Source organism: Acinonyx jubatus, chromosome B1 (assembly GCF_027475565.1).
Source record: "Acinonyx jubatus isolate Ajub_Pintada_27869175 chromosome B1, VMU_Ajub_asm_v1.0, whole genome shotgun sequence".
In the NCBI taxonomy this organism is placed as follows: Eukaryota; Metazoa; Chordata; class Mammalia; order Carnivora; family Felidae; genus Acinonyx; species Acinonyx jubatus.
The window spans coordinates 42,276,379-42,298,288 of record NC_069382.1 but is presented as its reverse complement, the minus strand read 5'-3'; the positions used below and the strand labels follow the sequence as shown (position 1 = coordinate 42,298,288).

Genomic DNA, 21,910 nt, shown 5'->3' with positions numbered 1-21,910 from the left:
TTTTTAAATCGAGAGAAACTTTTCTTTTATCCCTTTTAATATTTCCTTCTAACTTTTTAAATGCTATTATCTGGATAGTGACAGTTCTACTTCTATTCTTCTTATCTCAATTTTATTTTAGTATTTTCTACTTTTCAATTCTTTCTTATTCTTTTCTAGGAGAGTTTGTCAATCTGATAGTACAAGTTCCTAATTCATTAAAGGGTATATATCCATTCTGCTATTATTCCATCTATTGTGACTTTATTTCTGGGCCACTTGGTATTTGTTACTGTTATATTCTGCAAATAACTTACTTTAGTTTTGGGGACAGCCAAACAATTTCAAATCAAATTTATAATCATGATTTTGGCATTTATTAAAGCAATATTATAGTTAATGTGGGGTGTGGCTGTATTTTAATTTTTTACTATGATGTGGGCTAGGATCTGTGAAGAAAAGAATGCCTATAGACTTCAAAAATCAAACTATTCTTGCTCCTTATAAAGGCAGAATGCAATAATGTCTAATTAAAGTAGTAAAAACTAGGGGCACAGGATTACACAGAGTGTAGCAATAATAATTTGGGATATTAAAGATGATTGGAAGAGACTGAGGAGGGATTGTATGAGGTCTGCATTCAACAGCTGTCCCATAATGGCTTATCCAACGAACTTAAATTTATAAAAGTCACAGTGTTTGCAGCAGTTTTTGCAAATACAAGCATTTTGCCTGTTTGGATGATATGTAAATATAATAATAGAGGACTGTTATCAGTAACTTGAGCATTTTTATCTTTGCTCTTTCTCCTCACTGTAACTAGAAATTACTTCAGAAGTCGTTGGACTAAGTACAAGATATAAACAAATGCCTTACCAGGCACCACCCTAATCTGGGAATTGAAGATTTCACAGCCTTTCCTTCCTTAATAAACCCAATGTGTGTGGGTCCTGACAGTCTGGCCTTGAGCCCTCCCGGGTCTGCCCGCTCGCTGCATGTTACCATTACCGACCTAGCTATGCCACCTCCAGGGGCACGGGGATAGCGAGAGCCCCCAGTCGACCTCTCCCTTGAGCTCCTCCCTGAGGCGCCGCCTGCGCTTCCCCGGAGGCGCTCTGCGCGAGCTGGGCCTCCACCTTCCTCAACGCTTCAACTGCTGTTACACCGCCAGCCAGGCTCCAAGACAGCGGAGCCATGTTCCTTCTTCTGGTCCTTCTCACCCGACTTGGAGAGCTGCACGCAGACCCCCGTAAGTCTAGATACTTGTTCCCCCTCGCCATCTAGCCCCCGGAGGGATTGTGTTCGCTTAGGGGGCTGTCATTTTTGGTCCAGGCCCCAGACCCAGACCTTATCCCAGCCCCGCACTCTCCCTACCCACTTTCTTCTTGCCCCTCGCTTGGGAGCCTGTGGCCAAGAAAGCAGAGGCAGACTCCAGGCAGAAAATCTTTTCACGTCTTTGGGTATTCTTTATGTAAAACGGACACAAATGGAATAAGGGGTCTTCCACGTACAAAATTTTGCTATTCTAGAAACAGTCGCATCGCCATAAAGAAGCTATTTGTCAATGATGTTCTGATTTGGTGACTGCTGTACTTCACCTGCTTCACTGAAAATTGCAGGTCACTCTTGAATTCAGTATTATCTTTCCCCTGCAAAAAATAGAGAAACAAATGTGGAATTGGATATGGACAATGTAGGATTACAGGTATATCAAAATAACTTTGCTTATTTTTGTTTTAGATCCCGATAAAACATTTCTGGAAACCACAATTCCTGAAAAGATTTCATCATCTGATGCAAAAACAGATCCAGAAAATAATGTAATTGAGAAATATTTTTATATCATAAATTGGGCTAAGTTGCCTTTAATATTAAGACCAGAGTTGCTGAATGGAGGCAGGAACTCAATTCTTGGAGGCAGAGCTGATGGCTGGAGCAGGGTTCACAACAAGGAGCATTTTGAAGTGTATGAATGTGTGTGACTTTATATGTGTGTGTGTGTTTCTATGGAAGATGAAGGATTTTAAGGGTGGGATCTACCATGGCCAGGGCCAGGGAGAAGCTGGCAAAGTGCCTGACTCAGGCAGAAAATGTAAGGGAATGGCAAAAAACAGATTCCTCCAGGACCGGGATTAAGGTAAGGTGAGCGAGGTGAGTCAGGGTTAGATTCTGTCTTGATTTAAAACTTTGATAACTTGTTCATCATGATTTTTTTTTTTGCACTAATTTTGATGTCTTAAATATTGCATTGAAGTAGTTTTTTGTTTGTTTGTTATTGAGTTTTCTGGTCCCCCAGTGCTAGTCCTAGCCCAGGTGATTTCCTCCAGTTTATTTGCCTCAGGTTTCAGAGTCAGTGAGACTGAAAGGTGATCTGGTAATTAGCCTATAGATGGCTTATATAGCAATTAGCACATAGGTTTAACAGTCTGAGCTTGGATATTGGTACATACTCCTTCTCGAATTCCTCAGGAAAATCTGTTTCTCACATGGTTCCTTCTATACTATAGGATAATCTAATACTAGTCATAATTGTGGTCTCCAAATTTATTTTTATCTTTTAGTGGTTTTTTGAAAACCTTCCCTCTGTTTCACATGAGGATACACTGTATCAGGTTTCTCCCTCCCCCATTTCTCCCAGTTCTCTGAAGGTAGCCTCTCCTCCCATGTACTCTTTACATTTTTTCTTTAGTAACTAGGTTTGGTTTTTCTTTTCTTTTTTTTTTTTACCACTCAGTCCCCAGCCCCTACCCACCAAGCGAATTCTTAGCTATGCAAGGTATATGAGTGCTACTCCAGCTTTTTTTTTTCTGATTGGAAAGAAGGGGTTCCATTGGACTTTTTGTTTAATTTACTTTTTCCTGAAATGAATAATACCAACCCTCTCTATTACTTATCACTGAGAAGTCTTTGATATTGTCAATATCAATATCAAAGACAATAGTTGACTTGTCCAATATCTAGCATTTAAAAAAATTATTTAATAAAATGGAATTTCAGTGTGTTTCTTTTGACGATAACAGTTTTAAAAGCTTCCTTTTAATATTTTTGCAACAGTAAACTATTCCTAATGTGGGGTGTGATTGTATTTTAATATATTCAGTATAATATGAGGTAGGATCTGCAAAAGTAAGAATGCCTAGAAGACACATAGAGTGCTCCCAGATTTAAGAAATAAGAACATGGGGGTACTCAATTAATTTTGAATGTTTCTAATTGCCTATGTATATGTATATAAAGATAAAAAAATATTTCATGGGGCATACTATATAATTATAAATACTAAAAGTTATTTTTTGTTCATCTGAAACAAATTTTAAGTATTTTTGACTAATGAAAGAGGTGGAACTGAAATTAAAATATTTATTTGGGCTCTCAGAATTGCAATTCAGGAAGCACAGATTCCATAGCAACCCAAATTGTGTTCCCCCAGGCAACAAAAGTAAGACAAAAGGGGGTGCTTGTATAGTTGTTTACAAAGAATTTTGAGCAATGTTGACGGAAAACTAATCTTGTCTGAATATAATTAGTTGCTAAGACTATCACTAAGAAAAATCTCTTCCTGTAATGAGTGTTTGGGCTGAGTTGTTGGAATATTTGCAGTTTGGCCCGATTCACAGGTTTGGCCTAGTCAAAAGTTCACACCATGTGAAGACACGCCTGAGTTTCATTTTCTTAATGGCCTCCTGGATCCATTTTAAAACCCCTTGACATAAATGACTCCATTTTATTTCATCTTTCTCAGTGTCTAAATTATTTATATACCTTTTTCTTAAATTGTATTTCCCTGATGATTTGACTTGCCTTAGCAGTAGTTCCTTGTTCTGAAGAATTTGCTTCTAAAATGATTTGCAGTTATTCCATTTAATTGTAACATAGTTTCTGCAGTTGGTCGCATCCAATTTATTTCATTCTTTTTCCCAGTGAACATTTGCTGGTAAACACACACACACACACACACACACACACACACACACACTGGAGATTAGCATTGTGAAGTTAACAACTCTAATCATTGCTCTTGTTAGCTTGTTTTTGCATTCTTTAAAATGTCTATTGACAAAACCAGAATATTGTCACTAAATTTTATTATCTTCTCCAACATTGCACATGATGCTTCCATTTCTTCCCATACTGGAAAACTATTTAGTAGTATCCAGATAAAAGAACAGAATTCTTCAAGGTATTAAAACTCTTTCAAAAGATAGAGCAAGTACCATATTAATTATCCACTTCAAGTTGGAATTTCTTTTCTTGTTCATAAGGCATGTTTTCCCCTTTAAGAACATACTTGACAACAGAGGGATACCTTTTGTTTGTATAATTTATTTATTTTTTAAATTTACATCCAAGTTAGTTAGCATATAGTGCAACAATGATTTCAGGAGTAGATTCCTTAATGCCTCTTACACATTTAGCCCATCCCCCCTCCCACAACCTCTCCAGTAACTCTCTCTTTGTCCTCTATATTTAAGAGTCTCTTATGTTTTGTCCCCCTCCCTGTTTTATATTATTTTTGCTTCCCTTTCCTCATGTTCATCTGTTTTGTATCTTAAAGTCCTCATATGAGTGAAGTCATATTATATTTGTTTTTCTCTAATTTCTCTTAGCATAATACCCTCTAGTTCCATCCACGTAGTTGCAAATGGCAAGATTTCATTCTTTTTGATTGCTGAGTAATATTCCATTATATATATATATATATATATATATATATATATATATATATATATATCACTTCTTCTGTATCCATTCATCTGTTGATGAACATTTGGGCTCTTTCCATACTTTGGCTATTGTTGATAGTGCTGTTATAAACATTGGGGTGCATGTGCGCCTTCAAAGCAGCATACCTGTATCCCTTGGATAACTACCTAGCAGTGCAATTGCTGGGTTGTAGGATAGTTCTATTTTTAATATTTTGAGGAACCTCCATACTGTTTTCCAGAGTGGCTGCACCAGTTTTCATTCCCACAAGCAGTGCAAAAGAGATCCTCTTTCTCTGCATTCTCACCAACATCTGTTGTTTCCTGAGTTGTTAATTTTAGCCATTCTGACAGGTGTGAGGTTCTGGTTTGGATTTGTATTTCCCTGATGGTGAATGGTGCTGAGCATTTTTTCATGTATCAGTTGGCCATCTGGATGTCTTCTTTGGACAAGTGTCTATTCATGTCTTTTACCCATTTCTTCTCTGGATCATTTGTTTTTTGGGTGTTGAGTTGGATAAGTTCTTTATAGATTTTGGATACTAACCCTTTATCTGATATGTCATTTGCAAATATCTTCCCCCATTCCATTGGTTGCCTTTTAGTTTTGCTGATTGTTTCCTTCACTGTGCAGAAGCGTTTTATTTTGATGAGGTCCCAATAGTTAATTTTTGCTTTTGTTTCCCCTGCCTCTGGAGACATATTAAGAAGCTGCTGCGGCCAAGGTCAATGAGGGTTTTGCCTCTAGGATCTTGATGCTTCCCGTCTTACGTTTAGGTCTTTCATCATTTTGAGTTTATTTTTTGTGTATGGTGTAAGAAAGTGGTCCAGGTTCATTTTTCTGCATGTCGCTGTCCAGTTTTCCCAGCACCACTTGCTGAAGAGACTGTCTTTATTCCATTTGATATTCTTTCTTGCTTTGTCAAAGATTAGTTGGCCATACGTTTGTGGGTCCATTTCTGGGTTCTGTATTCTGTTCCATTGATCTGCGTGTCTGTTTTTATGCCAGTACCATACTGTCTTGATGATTACAGTTTGTAATACAACTTGAAGTCTGGGATTGTGATGCCCCCAGCTTTGGTTTCTTTTTCAAGATTGCTTGGGTGTTTGGGGTCTTTTGTGGTTCCATACAAATGTTAGGGCTGTTTGTTCTAGCTCTGTGAAGAATGCTGGTGTTATTTTGATAGGTATTTCATTGAATATGTAGATTGCTTTGGGTAGTATTGACATCTTAATAATATTTGTTCTTCCTATTCAGGAGCATGGAATATTTTTTCATTTTTTTGGTGTCTTCTTCAATTTCTTTCATAAGCTTTCTATATTGTATAGATTTTTCACCTCTTTGTTTAGATTCATTCCTAGGTATTTCATGTTTTTCGGTGCAATTGTAAATGGGATCGATTCCTTGATTTCTCTTTCTGTTGCTTCATTATTGGTGTATAGGAATGCAAACAATTTCTGTGCATTGATTTTATATCCTGTGACTTTGTGGAATTCATGTATCAGTTGTAGCAGTTTTTTGGAGGAATCTTTTGGGTTTTTCCTCATAGAGTATTATGTCATCCATGAGAGTGAAAGTTTGACTTCGTCCTGGCAGATTTGGGTGCCTTTTATTTCTTTGTGTTGTCTGATTGCTGAGGCTAAGACTTCCACTATGTTGAATAACAGTGGCAAGAATGGACATCCCTGTCTTGTTCCTGACCTTAGGGGGAAAGCTCTCAGTTTTTCCCCATTGAGAATGATATTAGCGGTGAGTCTTTCGTACATGGCTTTTATGATCTTGAGATACTATCCTTCCATACCTATTTTCTTGAGGGATTTTATCAAGAAAGGATGCTGTATTTTGTCCAATGCTTTCTCTGCATCTATGGAGAGGATCATGTGATTTTTGGCCTTTCTTTTATTGATGTGATGTATCACACTGATTGTTTTATGGATATTGAATCAGCCCTGCATCTCACGCATAAATCACACTTGGTCGTGGTGAACAATATTTTTAATGTATTGTTGGATCTGGTTGGCTAGCATCTTGTTAAGGATTTTTGCATCCATTTTCTCCAGGGAAATTGGTCTGTAGTTCTCCTTTTTAGTGGGGTCTTTGTGCGGTTTTGAAATCAAGGTAATGCTGGCTTCATAGAAAGTGTTTGGAAGTATTCCTTTTTTTTTTTTTTTTTTTTTTTTTTTTGGAATAGCCTCAAGAGAATAGGTGTTAACTCTTCTTTAAGTGTTTGGTGTTTAAATGTTCTTTAAATTTTTCCAGAATTCCCCTGGAAAGCCAACCTGCCCTGGACTCTTGTTTCTTAGGAGATTTTTGATAAAAAAATTCGATTTCTTTACTGGTAATGGGTCTGTTCAGATTTTCTATTTCTTCCTGTTTCAGCTTTGGTAGTGTATATGTTTCTAGAAATTTGTCAATTTCTTCCTGATTGCCCATTTATTTGCATATAATTGCTCATAATATTCTCTTATTATTGTTTGTATTTCTGCTGTGTTTGTTGTGATCTCTTTCATTCTTGATTTTATTTATTTGGGTCCTTTCCTTTTTCTTTTTGATCAAACTGGCTAGGGGTTTATCAATTTTGTTAATTCTTTCAAAGAACCAGCTTCTGGTGTCATTGATCTGTTTTACTGTTTTTTTCTTTTTTTGGTTTCAATAGCATTGATTTCTGCTCTTATCTTTATTATTTCCTGTCTTCTGCTGGTTTTGGGTTTCATTTGTTGCTCTTTTCCCAGCTCTTTGAAGTGTAAGGTTAGGTTGTGTATCTGAGACCTTTCTTTCTTCTTTAGGAAGGCCTGGATTGCTATATACTGCCCTCTTATGACCGCCTTTGCTGCATCCCAGAGACTTTGGGCTATGGTGTTATAATTTTCATTGGCTTCCATATACTGTTTAATTTCCTCTTTACCATCTTGGTTAGCCCATTCATTCTTTAATAGGATGGCCTTTAGTCTCCAAGTATTTGTTATCTTTCTAGATTTTTTCTTGTGGTTGATTTCAAGTTTCATAGTGTTGTGGTCTGAAAATATGCATGGTATGATCTCGATCTTTTTGTACTTGTTAAGGGCGAATTTGAGTCCCAGTATGTGATCTATTCTGGAGAACATTCCATGTGCACTGGAGAAGATGTGTATTCTGCTGCTTTAGGATGAAATGCTCTGAATGTATCTGTTAAGTCCATGTGGTCCAGTGTGTCATTCTAAGCCATTGTTTATTGATTGATTTTTCTGCTTAGGTGATCTGTTCATTGCTATAAGTGGGGTGTGAAAGTCCCCTACTCTTATGGTGTTCCCTAAAAATTGACATGTGTAGACCTAAGATCTATGATGATTTCTGTAGTTGCAAAGAGAGCCATTGCATTCTTTAATTATTGCAGTGGATTTCAATTGGATACCTGAAATTTTGCTTGCAATTTTAGAATCAGAAATACTTCTGGCAGTTGTACATTCAAATAGTCATTTAAGTAGAAAGATTGGTGATATGCTATGTGAAAAACCATTGCAGTGTCTTATTGCAATTCTTAGATCTTCTAAATTTTTTTCAATCCAAAAAAAATGTTGTATCACCTTTTTTGGTACTGTATGAAGGAATGACTCATCTCTTTTGTTTAGTTGTTAATATATGTTGCCTTATATTTGAATTCCCACCATTTTTATGTAAAAGAACAATTGCATACTGTACAAAGAGCTTCAAAAGGACTTTTTCCTCGGTTGATAAAACTGTTTAGAATTTTGGCATTTGGAATTTAAATGTACACAAGAAATAGACAATAGTCCAAAATATTTCAAAAGGAATCAAAAATACTGAATTTGATCATCTTGCAGCTGGGTCAGTGCATCTGTACAAGTCCAGACTCATAACTAATCATGAACAATTTGAACCATTGAAAGGGTTGCAAAGTTGGAAAATAAACAGTAAGTTCAACTAGATATGTGATTCAAAAAAATAATGAACTTCCAGTTAGCCTGTTGTAGTAAACACAGTCTTCCTGCAGAAACCCAGAGCTAATCTTACATAAGGTTTTGGGAAGCCTGGTGTTCCGAGATTAGTGAGATTTCAGAAGGGAGAGTGCTTAGATATTGACATGTTTTCAACTGTGTTAGTGGTTGTCGGAGTAAGGCTGCTTGTTGACCATCTCACTTTCAGAATCCTCAGTGGAGTGAGGCACTTAAACTTATCTAGAAGCTGGGGCTGTTACTGCTTTGTTAACCTTCAGAAGCTAGTTATTTGAGTGTGGCTGTTGGTGACTGGCTGATTGTGTGCTTCTGATTGTGTGCTCTGACCAGAAGTTCTCTCTAATTGTAGTTACTTGTTTATGACTTGGGACTTTGGCCAAAGAAGAGCCTTTCCCTTTCATGAATATGAAAAATAAGTACTTAAAATTGTTTTAAAAAAATCTTTATTTACTTTTGAGAGAGAAAGAGAGACAGCATGAGCAGGGAAGAGGCAGAGAGAGAGGGAGTCACAGTATCTGAAACAGGCTCCAGGCTCCGAGCTGTCAACACAGAGCCTGATGCGGGGCTCGAACTCATGAACCAAGAGATCATGACCCGAGTCAAAGTCAGACGCCCAACTGACTGAGCCACCCAGGTGCCCCCAGAAATAAGTACTTTTAATTCTCCGTCTCTCATTTTGGATTTCCCTCAGACAAACCTATAGGGAGAGTTGAGGGATAATATCGGTCTTTATTTCTGAAGGTATGATTTTTAGCTCAAGTTGCCATTTAAATTATTTAAGCACCAGTTACTCTGGTGGAAAAGAGCTTTGACTAGCAAAGTTTTGTAATGTACTGAAAAAATATGAATACAGAATATTTTGGGTGTTCTGACAAACTCAATACAGGGCACAGGGTAAAAATCATTAAACTCAGGACATGTCTATACATACAGGATGCCTGGCAACCCTAAACACATCCCAGGGTCTATTTAGGAATGAATTTTTTTTTTACATATTTCTTAGTGTCTCAAATGACTTCTTTGAGTTAGGTAGAGGAATTAAAGGCAGCCTAGGCCTGTTGTTCCAAATCTTCACATGATTTGATCAAAGAGAACACTCATTACCATACATTACACACACACAAAAAGGCCTACTTAGTTTAGTGGTCAAAGAAAGAAGTCCTACTAAATGCTTTTCCTTTTTTCTTCTTTGGTTTCTGGGCAAAAAATATCATGATACAAACATTTTGCCCTAGAAACATATATCAATAACAAATGTTGCTGTAGTAATGATTCCTCCTGAAGCATGAATTGACTGAGTCAAGGCTATTTGAGAGGAATTTGACAGTAAGGTGGAGTCTCAGGATATTTTCTAACTCATCAAATTTATGCCAATGGAAGCTGCTCTTTACAACCCCTTGGAACTTGATTTTTATTAATATTCTTCAATGTCTGTGTCCTAGTATCTTATAGGGGTGGTATAATGTTTTCATATTGCTTGGTTTTATTTACATAATAATGTTTGCATACTTTTTTTCACCACCATAACCACCAGACCCCTAGTTCTATGTTTAATGAATTTTGTGAATGATGGTGGTATGTGTAATTCCTTCCACAAGAACAAAGTGAACAACATAAAAAATCTTTATCATTCTTCCTGCAACTGAAAGTTTTGCTAATAGAGCAAACTAAAGAAGACATGTCCACATATAAAATATGGCCCAGAATATCTTTGAGATTCTCACAGCCTCCCCTCCAGTGCCCCCCATATAAAACAGTGAAAGTGGGAAATTCATTAATTTTTGCTTAGTTAGGAAGAATTATTAACATGCTACAGAATGTCATCCAATTCATTCCAGCAATGATGTAATATGTTCTTAAGAGGGATTTATAGGTCAATTTCTGTCATTAATTTGATTCAAATGTAGTCTTTCTGGAAATACTATATAGAGGAATTTTTTGGACCTCAAGTGCAGATATATACTCCGATTTCATAGTGTGCTATGATTAATAGTCCCATCAAGCCCCTTATTGTTATACTTCCTCCTTTATTCCTATAGCCCCCATTCCCATTTCCCTCTTCCATCTGATGATAACCATGCCTGTGTACTTGATATATTTCTTTACATCTCTGTATACATTTGTATTCGATTGTATTAGACAGAATTCTTAGATGGCCCTCAAGAGTCTCACTCCTTGATGTACACACTGTACAATTCTGTTCTCTTGCAGATCAGTGAGACCTGTACATTTGATGGAGTAATCATTGCATTGATTAGTTTCTGTTTCACAAGACTCTACTACAGCTTTCTGGAGTATTTCTCCACCTGACCTCAGAGAACACACAAATTGCCATGATATGAACTGCCTATGGGGACCTTGTGGCAAAGGAACCATTGGCAGTGTCTTTGAGCTGAAAGCAGCCTTGGCATCCTTCCCTCCCCCTTAACCCCTGACAATCACTGATGTTTTCACTATCTCCTTGGTTTTCCCTTTTCCAGAATGTTCTGTAGTTGGAATCATATAATAAATAGCCTTTCCATATTGTCTTCTTCCACTTAGTAACATTCACTTAAGTTTCCTCCATGTCTTTTCATGGCTTGATAGCTCATTTCTTGTTAATGCTGAATAATATTGCATTGTCAGGATGTACCACATTTTATCCATTCACTTACTGATAACATCTTGTTTGCTTACAAGTTTTGGCAATTATGAATAAAGCTGCTACAAACATCAATGTGTAGGTTTTTGTGTGCACATAAGTTTTCAGCTCCTTTGGATAAACACCAAAGAATGTGTTTGCTGGATCATATGCTAAGAGTACATTTAATTTTGTGGGAAACTGCCAAACTTCTTCCAAAGCGGTTGTACCATTTTGCATTCCTGCCTGCCTGCAATGAAAGGGAGTTCTTGTTGCTCCACATCCTTGCCAATATTTGGTGTTGTCAGGATTCTGGATTTTGTCTATTGTAATAGGTGTGTAATAGTAAATCTCATTTTAATTTACGATTCACTAATAACTTATGATGTGAATATCTTTTCATATGCTTTTCTGCCATTTGTATATCTTCTTTGGTGAGGTTCAGTTATGGTCTGCCTAGGTTCAGTTCTTTTGCCCATTTAAAAAAATTTTTTTAATGTTTATTTATTTTTGAGAGACAGAGAGGCAGAGAGAGAGGAAGACACAGAATCCAAAGTAGGCTCCAGGCTCCAAGTTGTCAGCACAGAGCTTGATGTGGGGCTCGAACTCACGAACCACAAGATCATAACCTGAGCTGAAGTTGGACGCTTAACCAACTGAGCCACCCAGGGGCCCCTCTTTTGCCCATTTTTTAATGAGATTGTTCATTTTCTTTTTGTTGAATTGTAAGCGTTCTTTCTATATTTTGGATAACAGTCCCTTATCAGATGTGTCTTTTACAAATATTCTCTCCCAGTCTGTGGCTTGTCTTCTCCATTGTCTCAAAACTTAACCAATTAATCTCAATTTATTCATCCTTTATTTCCTTCTTATTGCTATTTGCATTTAATTTAAGAAATTTTTGTCTACTGTAAGGTTATACAATATATTTCTGTGCTTTTGTGTAGAAGCTTTATATTCCTTTTACCATTTAGTCTGTGATCTATCTGGATTTTTTTTTTTCTATCATGAGATAGAGAAGTCAAAATTTATTGTTTTTTTTCCATATGGATACTGAATTCACCAAGCAGCATGCACGGAAGACCATTTTTCCTCACCATATTATAGTGGCCACCTTCAGTTTTTACTGAAGGTCAGATAAGTATATATTTATGGCTCTCTCTGGATTCTCTATTCTGTGCCATTGGACTGTTTTTCAAAACTCTGGCCCATATTTCACTACCCTAATTACTGTAGCTTTATAAGTTAATATAAATTGGTGTGGGCACTCCTAACTTTAATTTTTTCATATTCTTGTCTTGACAATTCTAAGCTCAATTTGTTTATATACACAAATGACCTGCTATGACTTTATTGAGTTTTCATTGAATCTATAGATCAAATTAGGGGAAATTAAACAATATTGAGTCTTCCAATTCATGTACATGGTGTATCTTTCCATATATTTTAGTTTTTCTTTTGGTAAGGCTTAGAAGTTTTTATTTTTGATGTCTTGAAAACCTTTTCTTAAATTTATTCTCAGTGTTTTTCAACATATTTTAATACTGTGACAAATGGCGTTTCTTTATGTTAATTTTCTAATTGTTGGTTGTCGATGAATACAAGCTAGATTATCACAATTTGATGAGATTTGTTTTATTATTCTTCATATGACCTATTTTGAAAGATGTTATATGTGCATTTGAATATTTCTTTTTCAGTGATTGGATGTAGTATTGTATATATGTCAGATAAATTTAGTTGATTGTGCTGTCCAAATCTTTATGGCTTTACTGGTAGTTCTCTTGGGTCCTTTCTATAACTGATAGAATTATAAAATCTCCACATATGCTTTTGAATTGTATATAATTTATTTTAGTTCCATCAATTTCTATTTTATATATTTTGGAGATATAATATTAAGTACATAAAATGTTTAAGACTGTAACTTTTTTTAAATTGATGCTTTTATCATTATAAAGTGTCCCCCTTTATTTCTTATAATTCATTTGGAATTACATTATATATTGCTTGCTATTAGTATAGTTATCTTTCTTTTGGGTATTGTTTGCATGGTATAACTTTTAATCCTTTTATTTTCAGTGTTTTGTATTTAAAATGCTTCTCTTTTATATAAAAGTGTGTAATTATTATTTTTAAAATTCATTTGGTCTTTCTTAATTTTCCCTTTCCTCTGTTTTTATAATCCATGATGTGATTATTATTCTAATTTGTCTTTTTAGGCTATTAGTGATGTATTCTTTTTTATTCTTTTAATGGTTAACCTTGTGATTATAACATGTGTCTTTAATTTTTTACCTGCTACATTAAATTTGTATTTTTGCCACTCCCTGAAAAGCTCAAGGACCTTGACACTTTACTCCATTTATGTTCTTTTTGTCATTTATGCCATTGTCATATATCTTACAACTATGTTTTTTTTTTTTGTAATGAGAATAGCATTTATAAACTATCACTGTTTAAAACAAATGATATTCACTTAAATTTACTGACATACTTATTTTTCCTGCGGTTTTCATTGTCATACATTTTCATCATTCTATCTTGGAGCAACTTACTTCCCATTAAAAAAGAAACACACTATTTTTAGTGTTTCTTTTAGTGTAGGTTTGCTGTCAGTGAATTATGTCATTTCCTCTTGTGAGGAAATGTGTTTATTTCGCTGTGTATCTGCTGGATATTTTTGCTGGATATAAACTTTTGGTTGGATATCATTTTCTTTCTTCACTTTAAAGATACCATTCCATTGTCTTCTGGTATCCATTGTTTCTGTGGGAGTATGCATACTTTATTTAAAAGCCTTTTGAGAGTAATGCACCCTTTCGTTCTTGTTGCTGTTTAAATATATGTTTTTTTGTCTTTTTGTTTTAGCTGTTAGAGTATGATATGCCTAGTTTGTTTTCTTTGTATTCATTCTATTTTGGATTAATAGAGTATTTGAGAGTGTGAGTGGACATCTTTCATAAGCTTTGGAAAATCTCAGATATTATTTCTTTTTTTTAATGGAATTTATTTATTTATTTATTTATTTATTTATTTATTTATAGAGCATGAGTGCAGGAGCCAGTAGGGGTGGAGCAAAGGGAGAGGGAGACAGAATCTTAAGCAAGCTCCATGCCCAGCATTGAGTCCGATGCAGGACTCAATCTCACGACTCTGGGATCACTACTTGAGCCAAAATCAAGAGTTGGATGCTTAGCCAGCTGAGCCACCCAGGTGCCCCAGGCATAAATTATTGATATTTAATTAATATTTCTTTCATAGTCTCTATATCTTTCTCCTGTTTTCAAAATTACATGAATGTTAGACATTTTTAATGGGTCACACTTCTCTTATTTTTGTTTTGGTATTAATTTCAATTTGTCAATCTGAATATTTTCCACTGACCTATTATATTCCTGTTCACCAATCCTGTCTTCTGCTCTGTCTGATCTTCTCTCAAACCCCTTTTATAGACTTTTTAATAGAAGGTATTACATTTCTTTCTGCTCTAGAATTTCAGTTTGTTTATTAGATATTTTACTCTTCTGAAAATCTCCATATTTTTCTCATTTTAGTCATGGTCATTATACATACTACCTGTAGCTTTTTATAATTATCTATTTGTTTTCTTTTTTGCTGATTTTGGTAATTTGATCCTGTTCTTTTGCATTTCATACAATTTTTTATTGAAAGTTGGTGTAATAGTTTGCTAGGGCTTGCATAACAAGGTAACACAAACCATGTGCCTTATACAACAACAATGTATTGTTTCACAGTTCAACAAAGGTGACTAGAAGTCCAAGATCAAGTTGTTAGCAGGGTTGATTCTTTCTGAAGACTGTTAGGGATAATCTGCTCCAGGTCTCTCTTCTTGGCTTATAGATGGAATCTTTTTCTGAATTTTCATAGGCATTCCCCTTTGTGTATGTCTGTGTCTAAACTTCCCCTTTGTGTTTTTGTGTGTTTATTTATTTATTTTAGAGAGAGAGAAAGCATGCACCTGCACACAAGTGGGAGAGGGATAGAGAGAGAGAGAGAGAGAGAGAATGAGAATCTTAAGCAAGCTCCCTGGTCAGTGCAGAGGAGCCCTATGTGGGGCTTGATCCTATAACCCTGGGGTCATGACCTAAGCCAAAATCAGTCAGATGCTCAACCAACCGAGCCACCTAGGTGCCCCTAAATTTCTCCTTTGTATAAAGGTATCAGTCAGATTGGTTAATGCCTACCTTAATGACCTAACTTTATTACTTCTGTAAGGACCCTATCTCCAAATAAGGTCATGTTTTGAGGTCCTGGGATAATGAATTCACATATAATGTTGGAAGGAAGGAGACACAATTCAACCCAACCATTTGGATATTGCGTATGAAAAGTTTTAGAAGCTCTAGATAATGTCTTTTTGGATTTTTTTTCTCTTCCTGCCAGTTTTGTACATTTCCTATTATTTAAATTCTACTTGTTTTGTTTTGTAAGCTGTGTGGATTTAAAAATTTATTGATGCTGCCTTATTCCATTTATTTTTGATTATATTTGTTTAGTAACAAGGTATTTTTGGAGGGCACAATTCTCAAGATCCTCACAAGATTCCACTTATACTTATTTCTAGAGTGCCATTAAGATGACTCTTTCAGAACATTTATCTGTTACAAAGAATCTTGTTCTGCTAGAATACGAAGTTAAGGCACTGAAAACTTTTAAGAGGCTATTTCTCTTGTTAAAATTATCTTTAAAAAGTAGCTGAATAAATGACTTAATGACTCTTATATTTTCTGTTATCTTCTGGAGGGTTTTCTAGACATGTCTCTGCTTCCCCTCTATCCTCTCTCACATTCTATTCCAGAGGAGTTTTGTTGCTTATGTGTGGAAAGCAAAGTGCAGTGGTACTTATTATGTTATACTGCTGGAGGTGTAGTGCATTTCCTGTAGTGCTATCTTTTGGAGTATTTATTCCATTGAGCACAACAATATACTTTTTAGGAGGTCTGGGAGTAAACAAGCAATGGATTCTTTCAAGTGAGGTGGGCGTCTTTGGCATTTGCCTTGGGCATGGTGAAGGGTGGTATGTGTCTAATCCAAAAGGTAATAGTCATTAGGCAAGATTCTCCATCAGAAATGTTAGTTAGGGTGAATAATAGACAGCGACTACTACCTAGTTCTCCATTTAGAATTCCGAGGCTTCAAATAGTCACATGGGAAGGGAAACATATGTAATGGTTATATCTTATTATTAATTTTTTCAATATTTTAAAAACATAACTCAGAAAAGAAATTATTTAGCATATGTTATTTACAAGTATTTTCACTGATTTTTTTTGGATACTCATGTTACAGATTGCTTATATCATTACAATAAAAGGAAAACCATATTTTGTCCATCTCAGAAAGCAGTAAGTAAAAATTTTATCCTTTCAAATTTTAATTCTCTGGTTTCTTGATTTTTAAAAATAGGTATGCATAGAATAACTTCAATTCAGTATAGGTATATTTAATACCTATATATATGTGATACTTACTGCATATTGGTTATTGGGTAAAATCATAGGCACACTAAAGATAATAAAACATGATCTGCAATTAAAGAATTCATATATATTCAGATGAAATAATGGAGAAAGGGAGAATTTTGCTATAACATAGTATTGTAATAAATGTGTAAATAGTGTTCTTTGGAAATGAATGAAGGTTTTTGGAAGGAAGTAAGAGATGACTTATCTCTTGAAGGAAGATACCTTGTGAGTTCTGTAAAGAAATGAGGTAGTGTAGGAGGACATTCTGTTTAGAGGAAATCATGTGCAAAACATGGAGGTATGAGACAGAGTGGATTCAGTGGTGTGTAGAAAGTCCACTTGGATTACTAAAGGACATATTTCTGGAGGATAGAAGTAAAACATTTTGGAAAGGTAGGCAGGAGTCAGATTGTAGAAGATCTATAAAGCCATGCTAAGGATATTAGAAGCCAAAAATGTTTTTAAGCAAGTACGTTATAGTCCCAGTGAGAGTTTAGGCTGTTTTTGAGAAAGCAGAAGTAGAGGTAAGGTGTGTAATTTGTGGTTATGTAATAATTTAGGTGAATGATGATGGTGGCTTAAACAATGGTATTGTTCATAGCACTGGAAAGAAAAATTCAATAGACCTTGAAGATGGATTTGTTAGAGTGATTGGGAAAAAGTGAAGTATCTTGGATAATTTAGTTGTTGCTTGAGAAAATGGGTAGGTTATAGTTAATTAAGTGAGGAATAAGTGAGATATATATATGGGGGAAGGGGGTGAGTTTGATTTGGAATGCCTACAAGATATCCAAGTGGATTTTCTCCACTAGGAATATGAATATAAGAATTTGAATATATGAGAAGAGATTGGCAATGAGGATATAGGTTTAGCAGTAACCAATAGTTTGGCTATAAAATAAAAAATAAGAATTTATAGAGTGCTTATGAATAGCCTAGTGACTAAAGACTAAATCTTGGTGAAGATCAATATTTCTGAGATAGGTAGAACAAAAAAGAGCAGCCAACATGGAAGATCAAGCTGGAAGTGTCAGGGAGGTAGGAAGAGAAGCAGAAGAGTAATGTGTGATGTAAATTAAGTGATTATATTGAGTGGTCACAGTTTTCGGAATGATGCTAGAGAGCAGGGCAATGCTGATTTTAAAATTACCTTTTGGATCTGACATTCTGGCAGCTATGAATCTTTTCCAGAGCCGTTTCAGGGTGACTAAGAATGGACAAAGTGGAGAAATTATTTGTAGACTACTCTTATGAGAGTATCTTTGGAGAATTGAAAATGTATAAAGAATAGTTAAAGTAGGACACAGGTCATGGGAGAATTATTTATGAAGATAATACTTTGATAATGAACTTTTTAATAGCATTAAGTTAAAAAAATAGTAGAGAGGAATAGTTTGAAATTATAGGATTGAAAAAGTATGTATCTTCAATATATGGCATAGAATGGGATTCATAGCACAAGTGTAAGAGTGTGCCTTGAACAAAAGAAGTAGTCATCTTCTGGAAAAAAAGATGAGGAATGAGGGTAGATATAGGTGATCTGAAACTGAAATGATGTGGAGATTATGAGATGATTGGCAGGAGTGGGGTCAAGTTTCTGAATTGTTACTGAGGATAATGAAGGAAAATTCTGACAAAGGTTATTGAGAACTTGGTACTTAGCTAAGCTTAGTGAATATGAATTTGTAGTAATGCTAAGAAAATATTTTTTAAATTCTGTCCTAAACCTAGTTTTTAATTTTAAGATTCAGGTTTAAAATCTGGAATCAGTGAGTAATAAAGACAAAGATTTTAAAGTTCTATGCTTGAGGGGCCCCTAAGTGGCTCAGTCAGTTAAGCGTCTGATTTCAGTTCAGGTCATGATCTCGCGGTTCATGGGTTTGAGCCCAACATTGGGCTCTGTGCTGGCAGCTCAGAGCCTGGAGCCTTCTTTAGATTTTGTGTCTCCCTCTCTTCCTCTCCTCCACTTGTGTTCTGTCTCTCAAAAATAAATAAGTGTTAAAAAAAATTTAAAGTTCTATGCCGGAAATTGGGACCTATGTTATTTACACTGTTTGCTATCTCTAGCTGTTTGGATTGTTCATTAGGATGCATTTTAGTGTTATATGTCACCAGAGTTAAAATGCTTCCCTCAGCACTTGATTTATTGTAAACAACAGAGAAGTATTCGGACAAGAGGATATGCAAAGGTAACTGGCGCTATAATTGATCAGTAAAAGGAAAATTTGTATTATGAAGAATAATTTTTTATGTTTCATGTTTTCTGTTTGACAGATTGAACATGTTTTGTGATTTTATTCTAGATCATTTTTATCTTCGGTTTCTGTTGTTTACTTTTATGACAAAGATGACACCCAATATTCTAAGCCTTTGTCAGCTCAGGTAAAACAGCTTTTTCTTACAGATTTCTTTCTCTAGATTATCTTTAAAAATGTTAATTTCAGTGGCACCGGGGTGGCCTAGTTGGTTAAGTGTACGTCTCCATTTTTTTTAATGTTTATTTTTTTTTTATTATTATTTTTTTAATGTTTATTTTTGAGAGAGAGAGAGAGAGACAGAGACAGAGAGACAGAGAGAGAGACAGAGAGGGGAACAGAGGATCCAAAGAGGGCCCCGTGCTGACAGCAGAAAGCCTGATGTGGGACTTGAACTCATGAACTGTGAGATCATGACTTGAGCCCGTCGGATGCTTAGCTGACTGACCTATCCAGGCACCCTAAGTGTCTGACTCTTGATTTTGGCCCAGGTCGTAATCTCAGTCCAGGTTGTAAGCTTGTGGTTTGTGGGTTCAAGCCCTGTGTTGAGCTCTGCGCTGATGGCATGGAGCCCACTTGAGATTCTTTCTCTCCCTCTCTCTCTACACCCTCCCCTTCCCCCCTTCCCTGCTCTCTGTCTTCCTCTTCCTCTCTCTCTCTCTGTCTCTCAATAAGTAAACATTTTAAAAAAGTAAAAAATGTAAATATCCTGAAATGTATACATTCACTGATGTTTAATAATCTGGACTACGTCTTATTTCTACGTGGCACAAGTTTATTGGGTAATTGCCCATTCAGTTTGAAGTTCCAATATTGATAAAGTAATAGAAATAAATGACACATCTAGGATATCCATTTTAAAAATAAGTTATCTGTTTGTTCTTGTATATTCTTTTCAGATGGATTGCAATTATCAAGGATATGTTGCAGGTTTTCCAAATTCTCTTGTGTCACTCAACACTTGTTCAGGACTCAGGTTGTAGCCTTTTAAGATATTCTATTTGCTGGTATTAGATCCTGCTAGTCTATGAGTTGATTCTCTATTTATCTTTTCTAGTTTTATATTCACCTTTGTTATTTCAGTTCCCTAAGGAATGAACCAGAATTACTGATAAAATAGAATTGGTCACCTTGGAAACATTTGTCCCTGATGGAGGGCTACTTGTTGATTCTGACTGCTTGAGGCTTTGAGCAGTCTTGAGTGTAGGGAGGGTTGGTTGGTCTCTCCATACTTCTTTAGTTTTTCCAGATTTTTAATGTTTTTACTGATTTATTAATCTCCTAGAATGGTTCACAATTGTAGAATGCCTAGATCTGATAGATATTTTGGCTCTACTTCTAGCCATTTTTAGGCAGGTAATACCTTCAGTTAAGCCCCCCACAAAAAAATGACTTCTGGCATTAAGTGTCAGGAAAGATTAGATGTCTCAAAAAGAAGAAAGGACTTAAAACTAAGGAAGAGAGTGCCTGAAGATCTGACAGGTTGGCTTAGAAAATCTATACCCTAGGAAGGAATCCTAATCTGTTCAATCACATGGATCTATGCCACTAATATGCTTTCTTTAGATGATCAGGATATTTCTTTTAGAATATTTGTCATATAAAGCAATAGGCATCCTGTGGTATTACTGGCCTAGTGCTGAGTTTAACACTTCAATGCATAAAGAGGTAAAGTGGAGAAACCAAGGTGACTTTAAATGTAAAAAAAAATGTATTTGGCTAAAATTCCACGTTAGAATATTATAGTTTTGTTAGAATAATTTTGGACTTTGTTTTGATGATTTTAATACTCGGGAACATTGCAGCTTAAAAACATCTCATATAGAATTGAACCAATGGAGGCCGTATCAGGATTCGTGCACATGATTTATGAAGAAAAAAATGATAACACTAATATTCCTCTTTTAGGAGAAAATAAGACTTATAGCTATAATAACTTATATTATCACATCAGAAGGAGTTCAGAAATAAGTGTTGACTTTTTAATTTTAACTTATTTGTTAAAACTTTGTGAAATGAAAAATACTCTCAGAGCAAAATTTAATGACTTACAGATCTTAAGGTTATTTTACTTTTTCATGAAGTCCCTCCATGACTTTTAAAATGGGTAAAGTTCTTTGTTCAGCTTGTTAGTAGATCAAAGCATAGTGAAAACTTAGGTAATTAATCTGGGAAACAAATGTGAACATAGGAGTTAAGACACCAAAAAAAATTAATTTCACATGTAGACATTTGGATGATTAATGTAAATGGTTCCTTTTTCTCAATTAGGCTGACAAATTAGGCTAAAATATTACATGATCTGGATTTCTAAGTTAAGTCTTTGTTTCATGAGAGTTCATGAATGAATACTATTGTGGCCTACATAAGGTACATGTAAAGCAAAGTGATGAATTCTTCCACAAAGGCCTGTAAACTGCTATACCATCATAAATAACATTCCTGGCTCTAGTGAACTGCCATTGATTATAACCTTTAGTAATGTTTTTCTAAACTTTATTGTTTGCCAAATGTAGTTTCCTAATAATTGGTAGCAGAAAATCTGCCTATGTGGAAGACTATTATGAACATTATCACAAGGCAAGAAAGAAAAGATTTATGTTGTAAACTTAAGATTTCCAATTTCAGCTATTGCTAAAATCAAAAGATACCTGGATTCTTGTATAGCGTGGGATCTCGTTGAAAATTCTTATTAACCAAAGGCACTTTTTGGACCTGGAATTTTCTGAATAGTACCTAACTTTTGTATTTGAGAATGGCTTTGTTATATAATCAGTCTCTCACTTTATCAACAGGAGGTAAATTTTTGGAAATTCCTCAGCACTCATGTTGTGTGTTTTACAGAGAACTGAATTTTTCAAGTTATACCCTCAATATCTTGAAATATATATTGTTGTGGATAAAAATCTG

General features: G+C 35.3%; 1 protein-coding gene across 1 annotated transcript; it reads left to right on the top strand.

Annotated features, from left to right (window-relative positions):
• Positions 1–1,066: 1,066 nt before the first annotated feature.
• Positions 1,067–21,910, top strand: LOC128314393 (disintegrin and metalloproteinase domain-containing protein 5-like). Its single transcript, XM_053216568.1, has 7 exons — positions 1,067–1,228; positions 1,720–1,799; positions 16,570–16,625; positions 19,049–19,127; positions 19,900–19,976; positions 20,806–20,968; positions 21,846–21,910. The coding sequence occupies exons 1-6, from the start codon at positions 1,174–1,176 to the stop codon at positions 20,864–20,866; spliced, it is 408 nt and encodes a 135-aa protein (XP_053072543.1). The 5' UTR covers positions 1,067–1,173; the 3' UTR covers positions 20,867–20,968; positions 21,846–21,910.

What these genes read in the sequence shown, in the direction of transcription:
- LOC128314393 (XM_053216568.1), top strand. Translation starts at nt 1,174, where the DNA reads ATGTTCCTTCTTCTGGTCCTTCTCACCCGACTTGGAGAGCTGCACGCA. An exon ending in AAACAGATCCAGAAAATAAT is followed by an intron (nt 1,800 to 16,569) that starts GTAATTGAGAAA and finishes CTCATGTTACAG; the next exon opens with ATTGCTTATATCATTACAAT. An exon ending in CTAAGCCTTTGTCAGCTCAG is followed by an intron (nt 19,128 to 19,899) that starts GTAAAACAGCTT and finishes TATTCTTTTCAG; the next exon opens with ATGGATTGCAATTATCAAGG.